The sequence below is a fragment of the Cyprinodon variegatus genome, unplaced genomic scaffold (assembly GCF_000732505.1).
Source record: "Cyprinodon variegatus isolate N-32 unplaced genomic scaffold, C_variegatus-1.0 Scaffold350, whole genome shotgun sequence".
NCBI classification, from domain to species: Eukaryota; Metazoa; Chordata; class Actinopteri; order Cyprinodontiformes; family Cyprinodontidae; genus Cyprinodon; species Cyprinodon variegatus.
The window spans coordinates 179,026-192,764 of record NW_015150803.1 but is presented as its reverse complement, the minus strand read 5'-3'; the positions used below and the strand labels follow the sequence as shown (position 1 = coordinate 192,764).

The following is a 13,739-nucleotide window of genomic DNA, read 5'->3' as shown; positions in this document are numbered from 1 at the left end:
TTTTTTTTGTATGTGTGTCTGTGTAAATAATGGATTACAAAACATTGAAGTTTAAAAGGAAGGTTACTGTACTTTAAGTTCATTAAAGTTAATGGGGGGGGTATGAAAAATACATTTTACTTCTTTATGCCCCTTTTCAGACAGTTTACATTAATCAGTGTCATTTTTCTTGCTGTATAAGCAACAGATTTATTTGGTGGAGGATTTTGTTTCTATTTATGTTGAAGGGAATTTAGTTACTTTGGAAATTGGTATTTGGTTTGATGTTAACAAGTCTCTTTTGTGTGTATTTGGTTGATTAATTTATTGTCGTTTGTCAAATTGTCTGAAATATATTCCAATTCATTCATTCATTCATTCATTCATTCATTCATTCAGTCGACTGTTTGTTGAGAAATGCTAGTCGTACAACTTTGATATAGACTGATACTTCTTACTGGCTTTTCCTTTGACATGTGACTTTTAGCTACTGAAAGATACTCTCTCATTTATTCTGTGCTTTGGATCGTCCAACAGCCAAGAGAGTTCTCAACCTGCCCTCTCAACTCCAATGATGATGTCAACAACTGGCTGAAGCACTTTGAGGTCAGCGCTCCCTTCATCTGCCAGTCCGTGCTTGTTTCCAGAGACCCTGTAAGTGAAGCACACAAGCATGCATCTCAATAGGATCCATGTTTAAAGGTCAAGGATTTGCAGTATTTCATGTCTTGTGATTCCAGGGCTTGGACCTGCGTGTTGAGCACACCCATGGTTTCAGTCACCATGGAGAAGGCGGTCACTACTACATTGACACCACGCCAGACAGCGTGGAGTACCTGGGGTATTTCCTGCCCGCAGAGTTTGTCTATCGCATTGACAGGCCTAGAGATACACACACCGTTGGGCGAGATTAGAAAACAGGGATCATATACAAAGTTGGTAACACAGAATTCAGCTAAATCTCACTGATACTATGCAATTTATAATTCAGGCCTAATCATTTCTTTTTATTTTACTTCAAGTCTGATGATGTATCTCAAGAAAAACTAGCTAAAAGATATAAGAAATGTCGATCTGGTTGTTTGCAGTATAATTATATTATTATTTGCCTTGAGGTCCTCTTGTGCTTCGTTCTTCATCCAGAAGTGATCTGTGCTCCAGGTAGACATGGTAGACACCTGGCCACCATTTGATTTAGTTTTTTGTTGGTTTTTTTGACATACATTTACTGTAACCATGTGACTGACATAAACATGAAAGGAAAACTCATGGTTTTGGGTTTTTATATTTCAAAAAATACTGTCCTAAAGAATGAGTAAAACGGTGAGTTTGCAAAATGTGATGGAATGCCCAGCTGTGTATTATCCCAGATGTGATCTTGGCTTATTTTTGCTCATTTGCATTTTAACTGTTTTAAAACATCATAAACTTGGATTCGCTGTAACCAACGGGCCATTGTGGCCATTTGTTTTTAATATATTGATCACAAAGGTTGAGTGAGCAGCTCACAATGATTAACATCAATCTGTCTTCACCATATGTCATAAAATGTATTAGAATTTACTTTTCATATTTGTCATTTTTTTCGGTTGAAAACATTCACCTTTGATTGAATAGCTAAAACTTTAAGAAAATATATAAATAATAAATGAGAGTAATGTCAAAACAAAACAAAGCATTTTGTTTTTTGTTAATGATTTGATTTTTGATTCTAACGATTACAAACGTCCCTTAATAATATAAAGTCCTGATGATGCTGACGTGGTCCAAAATAAAAATGAGTCAGAGAAACAGCACTTTCCACTGACAACAACAAGCAAGTAATTAATTTCTCACAATGCTGCTCCCAGAAAAAAGCCAAGAAGAAAGTAATTTACTGACAATATCATCAGGGTTTTTCAGCGTACCTCTTTATTAAAATTAGGTCCTTCTTAGTCTTCTCACCATCAACATTCCAGAGGCTGTAGTTTTTTTTTTTAATCTGCAGCATTTGATGTGTCACCTTTAGTTTTAACAGGATATCCTTATGTTTTAGTAGGTATATTCTGACACAAAACTTAGCTATAGCTATAAAACAAAGAAGACAATGAAATACTAGGCTAATATTTGCATATTTACCCTCTGCTTTAACTGGATTTAATTCAGTACAGTCTATTTATATAGTGCCAATTTACAACCATCTACTCGAAGCCCCTTCCCGAAACAATTCAGTCTGATCATACAGAGAAACATAGTTAAACTCTTTCTAAGGAAAAGTAGTGTGTCATTGGCTTTACAGGATCTCTCACAGAGAGCATGAAGCGACAGTGGAGAGAACAAACAGGAAGGAACCTCTGGCAGAACCTGGCTCAGTGTGAGCAGAGGCCGAGTGAGGCTTCAAGGAGACAGAGGCACTGATCCTTAAATACTTTCTATATTTGAAAAGTTAACAGTAAACTAGCTCCATGGGTGGCTATTTCTAGGAAAGAAAGTGATGCAGACAAGCCTGGAGCCAGTTTTATATGCCAAAATGGATAAAAGAAAAAAAAAAAATTGAACCCATTGTAGAGATGTTTTGAGAGCTGAGGCCTTGAGGGTGTGTTGAATAGTTCAATTCAGTTTATATCTATAGCGCCAATTCACAACACATGTCATCTCAAGGCACTTTACAGTTCACCAGATCATACAGTCAAATTGATCCAAAGTTTTCTATCTAAGGAAAACCAGTTGATTGCATCGACTCATTGACTCGGATGCAATCCCTCACACTAAGCATGCTTGCAGCGACAGTGGAAAGGAAAAACTCCCTTTTAATAGGAAGAAACCTCCAGCAGAACCAGGCTCAGTGTGAGCGGCCATCTGCTGAGGCCGCCTGGGGTTCAAGGAGACAGAAGCAGAGATACAAAAAGCAACTGTAAAAGGCGGACCCGTCCAGGAAACACACAGCCAGGCAGACGTGGAGGCTTGCTTCATGTTGAAAAGGATGAAGTACGAAGCCTTGCTACCTGCCATATCACGTGTTTACTTTGGAAAGCTGTCCAGATTCCCTGAGAGTTTAGACAGACATGGGTGTTTGCTGTCAGTTCAGGTTTTAGATATAGTTTTAGGAAATAGTTTGAAGAGTATAGGTCAGGGATCGGCAACCCAAATGCTCAAAGAGCCAGATTGGACCAAAAAATAAACTAATCTGTCTGGAGCCACAAAAATGTAAAAGTCTTATATAAGCCTTGTATGGCAACACAGGCTCTAAGTGTATTAGACCACTACAAAAAAAAGATTACGTGGGCTTAAATATATAAAAAGCATTCATGGTTAAATGTTAATCCTGGAGCAAACGTCAGATAGCAGCATGAGGTGAGGGAGGAGCTACAGTTTAAGTTTTGTTGCATTGATGAAATTATAGAAACATGATAAAGGAATCTTTCTATGGTGGACGTGTTTCTGTTGGAAGGAGTTGATTGAGTCATGAGGAACCAAGCAGGAACTGACATCCATCAGAGCAGAGCTCTCTAACCCTGAAATGCTGCATCCTCCGTCACCAGCATTCCTTGGTGTTACTTTTATTCTGAGGATTTGGGAGGGAAAAAAAATAGAAAAAAATTCACATCCCTGCATCAGAGCGCTACCTGCTTGATCTGTAGACGGTTTTTTCATGCTTGAAACAAAACTAGCAACAGTAATGGAGTTTGGAGATGCAATCCATTTCCTAAATCTATCTTTGCTCTCCTTTAATTTATCCAGAAGTTCTGCAATCGCATTCTTTCTCTCACTCACAACGGTGTGATCGACTGCATATTTAGCCTTCCCTGGAAATGCATTTCCAAATTGCTCTTTTTATATTTTGACAAATTCTCGTGCCAAAGCAAAAATGCAGGCAGTCCTTCTGCATTGATAATGAAACCAAATGATTTGGTCCATTCTTCTGTGAATCCTCTGTTCTCATCAGGTATCTTATTTTTTTCCACTTTTGGATCCATGGTCCGAGACACACCTGCCGCTTTCTGTGCCTGGCACCGCGCTGAGACATTGACCACTGAACTCTATGGCTATGACACACATTTTTGTTGAAATGAATGTTTACATATATTTACATACGGTATATTGTTTAAATGTATTTATTATTCAAAGGTTTACAGCATAGGAAAACATAATGTATGTCTGTTTGAACTCCTGCACACCATATTAAAATAAACAAACCAAAAAAGGTGAGAAGCCAGCTGATAAGGCTGAAACTCAGGAGGGCCACAGGACTGGACAGCATCCCCCCCCAAGGCTACTGAAGACCTGTGCAGACGAGCTCTGTGAGGTCCTCATCTACACCAACAACCTGGGCCTCAGCCTGGGGGTGTTGGAAAGTAAGCCAACATCTCAGAGGTTTGGCGTTAAACTGTTACCATATAGATCAAATCTCCATGAGATCGATTAAAACATCTGTGCCACGACTCGCATTTGAAGCACTTAAGCCATCATTTTCTCTTCAATCATTGAATATTTAATTGTTAATTTCACCTGTTCTCAAACTGAAAATATTAAACATCATAAAGCCAATTCACCTGACTGAGGATACCTGTTCTCTACTCAGACTAACTTAACCTGTTTTCTAAAATAGGGCATTGATGCTTGCTTATTAAATTCTTAGACATCCTAAAACCTTGTTTGCTGCAGCTAAAACTCTGAGCTTGAAGTTTTAAATGGTTCATAAAGCTTTCTGTTGTCATCTTCATAGATGATTGGAAGCCATTTTGATAAAAAAGAATAACAACTGAAGGATTTTTTTTTCGAGGTAACCATAGCTAAAGCAAAATCATATAAAGTCTTTCTCACCTTTAGCATTCAGCCTGAAAATTAGATTGATTTCAGCTAAAATCTTTTACAGCATCAACATTTACTCATTTTCCTTCGTGACAGAAAAACATTTTCATCTTCTACCTCCACCTTCTACTTGAACACTTTCAGTTCAACCCACTTCACAGGTGTTCCAATTGATTTGGTTTATTTCATACCATCAGAGAAACAAAGTAGGAGTGACAGTATTTTGTTACTTTAAACATATTTTAGACATCTTTAAAATTCATCTTCAGGAAGGATAAACATACAGATATTAACAACCTGTGCCTATTTTTTATAAACAAAAAAAGAAAGTGATGCATTCCTTGAAAATAACATCCATAGGAGTAACAACTTCACCTTTCATGCAACACAGTTTGCCCACAAAACCTTGCATAACACATAATTAATCAATAGATTATATTTAAGAACCAAATCAAACATTATCTGCAGCAAGCATTGTGTAGACTGTATAAGATTCAAGCCTGCAAAAATCGTTTAAAAAAGGTCCCCTTAGATTCAAAATATTCAGCCCTTCAGCTGAATGACTTATTTCAGGCCCTGTAATTAACTGCTTTTGAGACAAACAAAAGACCTGTGTAAACAGACATGTGAGATTGCAATCAAGCCTCACAAAACTCAATTCCCATGAGTGATATGACCACAATAGAGATGTTAGAACAATGACATTACAAGGCAACATTTTCTTCCTGGAGGCTCACTAGTCTGTCAAATGGAATAATGACGACAAGAAAAAACAAAAGACATATGAAAGAGTTAAATTAGCTAAACCTTTATAAAGAGAAAACACAAGAATGAAAATTTTATGGGAAAAAGAAATAAAAAAGCAGAACAAAAAAATGAAAGTATGTTTCAGCAGATGTTTGAGAACCTGAGCTGTCACCATGTGCAGAAATAAGAATAAGGTAAAACTACATTTTAAGGATTAGACAGATGAAAGTCCGACCTGCAACCAGACCTCGACTTATTTTGCAGGATAAATATCTTTGGTTGGAATTGAATTCCTAATGATCTCATGCATTACTCTCATTTCTGTAATCTGTATCCTCCACGTCAACATTTATTCTATGCAGTGACACCTTGAAGTCGTCATTGATCCCATAATTCCTTTGTCTATCACTAGACAGCATTGCCACACACACCTCTTCCTCTTCTTTTTTGTTATGGCCAGTTGGGCCTAAAGCCTGTCTGTTTTTAGAAGCTGCTGCTTGCAGTTCTGCAGGATTACAGTCTGCATTCATGTTCTCCTCTGAAAATGATCTGCAGTTCAGAATAAGTGGCGGCAGAGGAATGCTGCGTGCCAGCTCTTCAATGTGACGAGCAAACTCCATGGTTTTAAACTGCGTGACTTTGGCAAACTCCACCGTCTTCGCAGAGGTTACTATTGGGATGGATTTTGCAATGTCAAATGCCCTCTGGAGCTTCTCTGTCCCCTCGGTGCGGAAGAACTCATTAATGGCCATCTCAGTCTCCTTGAGGTGGGTGCTGACCATGCATAAGCGCGCCACATTGAGGACCATCGTGATGGCGAAGGCCACCAAGCACACCACAACGAAGTACACTCCAAGGCCACTGTCAGTGTAGGCCACACGCAGAGTTACGGTGTAGTTTTTGGTGAGTCCGATGCCGGTTGAGGCCACGCAGGTGTAGCGGCCACGGTCCTCAAAGGACACTGCTGTGATGTTTAAGACACCCTTCTCCTGGATCTGCCACTTCCCACCTAAAGCCAAAAAACAAATGTAAAGGTAAATTTCCAGCAGGCAGTATTAATAAATGAACATTAATCAGTCACTAACAATGGGCCAAATCATCCTACTATATACTTTAGCTATAATGCATTCTAACACAGGCATTATAAAGGGATTCATTATAGTGTGTTTGTTCCACACAATGCAGCCTGGGATTATGGACTGCATGGTGGCACAGTTTGTAGCACTGTTACCTTGTTGCCAGTAGGTTCTGGGTTCAATTCCCAACCCTGGGTCTTTCTGCATAAAGTTTGCATGTACATTCTCCTTGTGCATACTTAGGTTCTCTTTGGGTACTTCAGCTTCCTCCCACAGGCCAAAAACATGACTATTAAAGATGTAGTGGAGGATGTTCTTATTCCTTATCAAAATAAGTGGTCCTCCTAATCGTCAATCATTCTGGTGATATGTTTACTTAAGGCCCTCCTATGTGCTCATCCCCATTTTCACTTGCCGGTGGTGAGTCTGACATGGTGTGAAAATTGCAAATCTTCTTTTGGAAAGTAAGCTTGTATGAGCGATGCAAACAGCAACTTTTAAACAGAGCCTGAAACGGGCTCATACATGCTCTCCCATGCGTTTACTAAGCGTTCCCTCTCGGGAGTGGGTTGGGAGTGAGTTCATGGTTGTGCATGTGCATTTTTTCTTAAAGTGGAGAGGGTGGGTCTTATCAAAAATTTGCGAAAACCTCCACTATACTTTTAAGTTAATTAGCACCCCTCCTTTTGCACACAGACTGTTGGAGATAGGCACCAGCCAGACCATGACTGGCGGATAGGAGGAAGAAGATGGATGGCTGGATGGGTGGAGAAATGGACGGACGCAATATACTAGACTACTTAAGGTGTGGTGATATATCTGACACGTAGATGACCTTATAAATTCTGTACTTTGTTAGATGTAACCTCTCTGGACCTAACTTTCCTTTGCATGGCTAAAATGAAAATTGCTCAATTTGATAGAGATGTGGGGTATTTGGAGGCCAATTCAACACCTTAAAAACCATTGTAATGCTCCTAAAACCACTGCTAATTTGTTTTTGCTGTTTTGCAGGATCATTATCCTGTGAAAGGTCAGAACCATCAAGGAACACTGATGCCACTCTGACAGGTCTGCAGCCTATATCACCTATATTACAACATATTGTGACATACCAGTGTCTTTCCCCAGAATGAGCTTTCCCTTCTTCTGTAGTTTAAGTTTAAGATTCAGATCTCTCACATCAGGCCATAAGTACCAGGTTTCATCATTAATGTCTCTTTGAACACCATGTACCTGTCCCTAGTTCTGCACTGTTCTTTCCTTGAAAAGTATTTGACAAATTACTAAAAGAACACCCACAAGAGCTGTAATTTTGAAAATGTTCTGACACTGTATTCAAGCCATTGACACGGTTTCTGCAACATCTTGCTCTTTGCTGTCTTTGCTGACTTGTTTGTCACAGGTTGATTTTAGGCTGTGTTTACAGTTCATTTTAGGCCTTTTGAATTTAAAGACTTTTAATTAGCTGCTCAAATATTATAAGACTAAATTACTATCTTGGTCTTCACAAAAGGTTTTGTCCATTAGCATTTAAAATAATAAACCTAATCATGAGCCGTTTCACGGAATCATCCTACCTTCTTTGTCTTCAAGGAGAAGTCCTTTGGAGTTGTACCACCTAACATCCTCTTGATCTGCAGTCACATTACACTCAATTAGTGTGCTGGATCCCTCCTTTGCCAAGATATACTTGCCAGGGGGGACCGGGGCCAGATGTGTGAAGGTCACTGCCTCTGTGTCGTTGTGAGCTCCATCTGCTGTCCAGGAAACAAGCAGCAGGAGCACGATGAGGGCGTGTGATAGGCGGTGCATCTGATGTGATAACATTTTGGGTGGAGTTTCAGGTTCAGTTCACATCTAGACCAGAAAATCCTGCAAAACGGGAAGAGTCAGTGACTGTCACACAGCAGCGTACACTCCTGACCTATTTTTTCCTCCCCTCAGTTTCCCCAGTTTTGAATAAAATGTTAATATTAAGATCTTTAAGTATCTTAACAAACACTTGTTTTTCTAAGTTTAATTATAAATGAAAACAAACATGCACCTTTTTAAATTCAGATAGTATAACTTAGAGGTATGAAGGCGTTTTGGGTCCTAGTGCTCCTTATACAAAGACTTAAGCACCTCATATCCTGATGAATATGGAAATTATTTACATCTAAGTTTTAGTAGAGCTAACTTGATTGTTTTACATCAACATTTACTGGTGAATTTACATTATAAATAACTTTTGAGTCATGTTTCCAGTTAAGATCTGACATAATTATGACATATTCTCCTTGAACATAAAATCATCTTGTACATTTAAAGGAATTAATGGAAACTAAGGGGTTTTAAATTAACCCTGTATTGGATGGTAGATGGCAATAAACTTTGTTTTAAAAGGGTTTTTAAATCACAAAACTTAATGGAAACATTTTCAAGACATATATTTGGGGTTGATACATTTTAGAAATACATTTTACATCTTAATAGATGTAGGTACTTACAAAAATAAAACTGTGAAAAGTCACTTCAGAGATTAGATTACATCAGCACAGATTCCTACCAGTTAAACAATCAACATATTTCAGACAAACATCTCTCTTAAAGTGAACTCACCTATTGCTTGGCCTCAAAATACTGACTCTTAAGAAGAATTAGATTTGTTTTAGATCAAAAGAAAAGTGTATTTATCAGGAGTTTCTCTTCCTCAGCCTTCAAGTCAAACAAAGTGCACGATCCAACAACTTCCGGGTACAGGTGCTGAAGTGGGCGTGGCCTTTCTACTGCTGACCACAGTTAGTACGCCGATAAAGAAACACGATAAAACATTTTTTTATTATGTGAATATATACATTTAAAAATGTACCTAAAAATAAATCCTTGGCCTATTTTTTTTAACTAAAATACATAAATAGATTTGCACTTAAAGGGGAAAACAAAAAACTATTGAAACTCTCTAAGTTCTATTTTCGATATCAAGTGATCTAAAATTATGTACTGCCGTTTAATAAACCTCTCCTTTCAAAATAAAGCACATTAATGGTAACGCCAATAGAATTTGGTAAAAAAAAAAAAAAACTAAACAAAACATAAAAAACGTGAATGCATTATATAGCAACAGTGAGATAAATTGTCTAATGAGGTAATGCAACATAGTGAGGAACGTCTAAGTTTGATTTTTCGGGAAATATTTTATTTTGAAAACCTCAGACGGAAGTCCCGCCCCCCACAGTAGTTGTCAGACCCTAACCTTTGAAAACAAAATGTGACGTGGCTAATCTATCTGGACAACAAAAACAAGAATCCCGAATTACTTCGCTGCACTCTGACAAAAATATATATAAATTTCAGATCTTCATCTTGGAATCCAAACAGTAATTTAAGGGACAAACTCTTCTAATTACTTCCGGTAAGGACATAACGTGCAGATTTGAGGTAAACATTAGCTGCTAGCATAAAGACTTTAAACAGCTGAGATCACTGAAGAATCGCTTTAGTTCAGCAGTTTGATTAGATTACTACAGTTTTCTTCTTGTTTCATGACTGTTCTTGTTCCGTTTGGATATGAGACCGTTGATGTTTAGTCAAATTCACAGATTGCAGGACCAGCTTTACCCTCGATTGTATTAAAAAAAACAAAAAGAGATTTGAAACACTGACATTAATACTCAGAGCTTATTTAGGAGAACTCCTGTTCTCAACTTTTAGATATATTTCTGATCCAATAGATGTGAAAAAAATAGCTCCTTAACACGCAGTTAACTTCTAAACTGGAAAAAATATCTTAAAATGAGCAAAAATTTCTTAAATTAAGTGTATTTACTCTTAATTTGAGTATGTAAATGAAATGTTTTGCCAATGGAATGAGTATTTTTACTTTTGAAATAAGATATTTAGATAATATGCCCTAGAAATAAGACAAAACTATTGTGTTTTCTTATTTTAAATATAAATTGTCTTGTTCCATTCGCAAAAAATCTCTTTTACATTCTCAATTCAAGAACAAATGCACTTATTTCAACAAAAAATTGACTTATCTAGATTTCTATTTGTTTCCAGTGTAGAGTTCTGTGCTAATGATCTGATTCCAATGTGAAGAAAGGAGATGCATCTAAAAGCTGCTGGGCATCGGGCCTAATAACCCTTATAAATAGGAAAACAGAAAAAAACCTTTACAAGGTTGAATTAGCAGGTCGATACAGAAGCTCATTGTTTTTTAGGAAAGGTTATGACTTAAACAAGAGTTTGTGGCTGCAATGACCTAATACAGACATTCCAATGGAAGTTATACGCTGCTTGATTAGATTCAAACCAGTGGGTAACGATTAAGTTGGGTAAAGGAATGCTCTGTAGCCTTAAGAAAGGTCTTTGATTCAAAAGAAAGCAGAGAAGAGTGAGATTGAGCCAAAATCTTGCATGTTTTTCGCAAAATTAAACATCTAGACTTCAGTTTTGTCATTAAATATAATATAATATAAAAAGAAAATCTCCATTTTGATTTAGACATGTCTATTTGTCAACCAATGAGACTGAAAAGCTGAAAAACAGTCATGTCATGAAGAAAAAACTACCAGTCTTAACAACATTTGTTCCAAATGTTGCGAAACATTGTGTTGGGAGACGTCCCTAAGGGTTGAAAACATTGTTAGGTGACAAAAATGGGAATGTTTGGAGTGACAGGCTGAGATAAATCTGTGGATGTAGCAAAGAATTAGGATGATGGTGAGACTTAAAGCTTTTCATAAAAGAAAAGAAGCTTGTTGGCAATTACTCTAAACTTTGATTTTAGAACAATTAATTAATATATAAGTTTTAGTAGAGCTAACTTGACCGTTTTACAATAAAATTTACATTAATATTCCCCTTTTGAATGATGTTTCCAGTTAAGACCCCTGTACATTTACTCTAATTAATGGGAACTAAGGGGTATTGAATTAACCCTGTTTGTAAGATTGAATTAGCTGAAAACTTAAGAATATTTATTGGATGTAGATGGCAATGTGTGTGTGCATTGAAAAAGCTTTTAACTCACAAAACTCAATTAAAACATTTTTAAGACATATTTACGATTGATACATTTTAGAAATACATGCTTGCTTTTAAGTTGCTATAGAAGCAACAATTTTGTTATCAGCAAAACCAGTCTGAGAAGTTCCCTTTTCTTTATTGACAGATATCTTCAGATATGCATGCTGTTCTTTAAGTCTATACAGCATTAATAGTCGCAGTTGTGTTATTAGAATATTCTTCAACCTTCATATCACTGGTTTCATTCTGCAGAGATGCTCTGCTGAGATATAAGATAAGATGTCAGATAGTGAAGCACCTCATGCCATTGCCGAGGGAACGCAGGAAGCACCCGGGATGCAAGAGCCGTCTCCTGCTGAAACACCAGGCAGCTCCTCGCCATCTACGCCAGACAACTCCACTGATGTTGCTCCGACGAGAAAAGCCAGGAGGAGGCCAGAGGCCAACCCTGCAGTGGAAACTGAGGCAACAGAAAAAGCAGAGGAGAGTCAGCAGCCAGCAAAGGTAGCTTTTTCAGCACAAGTCCTTCCACTACCTTACTTCCAGGCACACATGATATTTAAAGCATGCTTTCAGGATGGGCCTTTAAATAAAAGAGGAGACCGCAAGCTTGTTACCCCCCTGACAGGGAGTCGTCCTTTGACATTATATGATGTGTGAATTTGTAAATTTAATTTTAACTAAGATGATCATTGGTAAATGTCCTAATTCACTGTTTCATTCAATCGTGGGGCAGCAATCTGTGTCGTTTTACTAAAGATGTAAAGTGCAAAATAAACCAAACTTTCATTAACAAACAAAGCAATATATGTTAAGACTATAGTGGAAGGGAAGCTGTGACATGAGTGAGAGAAAGAGAGAGAAATCGTACCTGCATGATTAATAAAAGGAGCCTGTAAAGTTTTTCTGTCAATGGCGATGAAGGTTTATCAAAAGTGAGATGTTGCAGCACTAACTGGTGACCTTTGGTTTGGACTTTCAAAGCTAGTTATGATTGTTCTACTAATCTATTATATGGATTTTTAAACTCAGACTTCAAACCTATTAAAGTCAGTCAAAAAATAAAGCAGGTAATAACAGAGAAACTATGAAAGAGGCAAGAAACCTGAACTGACATATTTGAAGAGAAATATAATCACCTGGTTATATGTTCATTTAATCTGTTAAGCTTGTAGCTCCAAATATATATAATTATATCATTTTTTACAATTATTTCTAAATCTTTTTATTGATAGAGTTTGATAGACTATTTTTTTTTTCAAATGTTTGCACAGGCATCTGTGGGGGTCATTCGTGGCAATCTTTGTGAGGCTTTTCTGTTGTTCATATCGATATCAGAGTTATATTGCATCGACTGAAATTTAGATAATATTGTAATTTAAGTTTTGTTCATATAATGCAGCCATATGACCATCAATAACTATCCAAACCTAACACTCTTGATAAACAACATCTAATAAAATTCTTGTCTGTAGACTCATTGACAAGAAATGCAAATCAAATCACTATTTTAGACTAGAGAGACGAGACTATTTTTTCTCCAATTGTAATATATTTTCAATTTTTTTTATTTTTTATGCATTTCCTATTTTCATATTTTTTTGTAATAGAAAGAATATCATGATTTATTTTAATTTTTAAATTTTAAGAAAGTCAGTCCTAATAAAATATCAGATGCGGTAATCCTTTTTTAACCTTGAGAGGGCGCCAAACATACAGTTTTACGCAGAATTCTAATATATGTGCAATAAATTTCCAGAATAAGAAATCAGCTCTATTAGACATCTATCTATGCAGTTTAATGGCAAAGAAAGTTGATTTAGGGGTGAGTAGTCCTTTAACAATAACACCAATGGAACATGCTTTATTTAGCAGTGGCAGATATTGCTGTAATGAAGCTTTGGGCAAACTAAACAGTGTTTTATATTATTATTTTATTGTATTTGGCAAATAAAGATTTTACATGTTACTGTCATTTTCTTGAATTTGTGAAGATTCTGGCGTTTATATTGCTTACGGGTACATCCCATCAAGTCCTGTAATAGTTAATTTATTTATTTCATTAACAAATAAAATAAGAGTGGTGTAGTTTATCTATACTGTCTCAATTCATTGTTATTTTAAAGATCC

The 13,739-nt window shown here is 36.8% G+C and overlaps 3 protein-coding genes across 4 annotated transcripts in view; 2 read left to right on the top strand and 1 right to left on the bottom strand.

The window, feature by feature from the left end:
• Positions 1-1,544, top strand: part of LOC107091749 (chromosome unknown open reading frame, human C11orf54) — a 7,823-nt gene extending 6,279 nt beyond the window's left edge. The window contains exons 7-8 of the mRNA XM_015385886.1: positions 517-633; positions 720-1,544. Of these exons, the coding sequence (XP_015241372.1) occupies positions 517-633; positions 720-893 (291 nt within the window). The 3' untranslated portion in view covers positions 894-1,544. The remainder of the gene's footprint in view (positions 1-516; positions 634-719) is intronic.
• Positions 1,545-4,106: 2,562 nt separating this feature from the next.
• mfap3 (microfibrillar associated protein 3) lies at positions 4,107-9,333 on the bottom strand. Of its 2 annotated transcripts, XR_001481541.1 has the most exons (4): positions 9,198-9,333; positions 8,174-8,468; positions 5,176-6,526; positions 4,107-5,145 (listed from the first exon to the last, which is right to left on the bottom strand). XR_001481541.1 is itself a non-coding variant. In XM_015385838.1 (3 exons), the coding sequence occupies exons 2-3, from the start codon at positions 8,421-8,423 to the stop codon at positions 5,820-5,822; spliced, it is 957 nt and encodes a 318-aa protein (XP_015241324.1). In that variant the 5' UTR covers positions 8,424-8,468; positions 9,198-9,333; the 3' UTR covers positions 4,107-5,819. The 2 variants fall into 2 exon arrangements, 1 of the variants encoding a protein (XP_015241324.1); XM_015385838.1 differs by having other exon boundaries at positions 4,107-6,526.
• A 2,525-nt stretch (positions 9,334-11,858) lies between these two features.
• Positions 11,859-13,739, top strand: part of fam114a2 (family with sequence similarity 114 member A2) — a 6,864-nt gene continuing 4,983 nt past the window's right edge. The window contains exon 1 of the mRNA XM_015385845.1: positions 11,859-12,113. Within this exon, the coding sequence (XP_015241331.1) occupies positions 11,889-12,113 (225 nt within the window). The 5' untranslated portion in view covers positions 11,859-11,888. The remainder of the gene's footprint in view (positions 12,114-13,739) is intronic.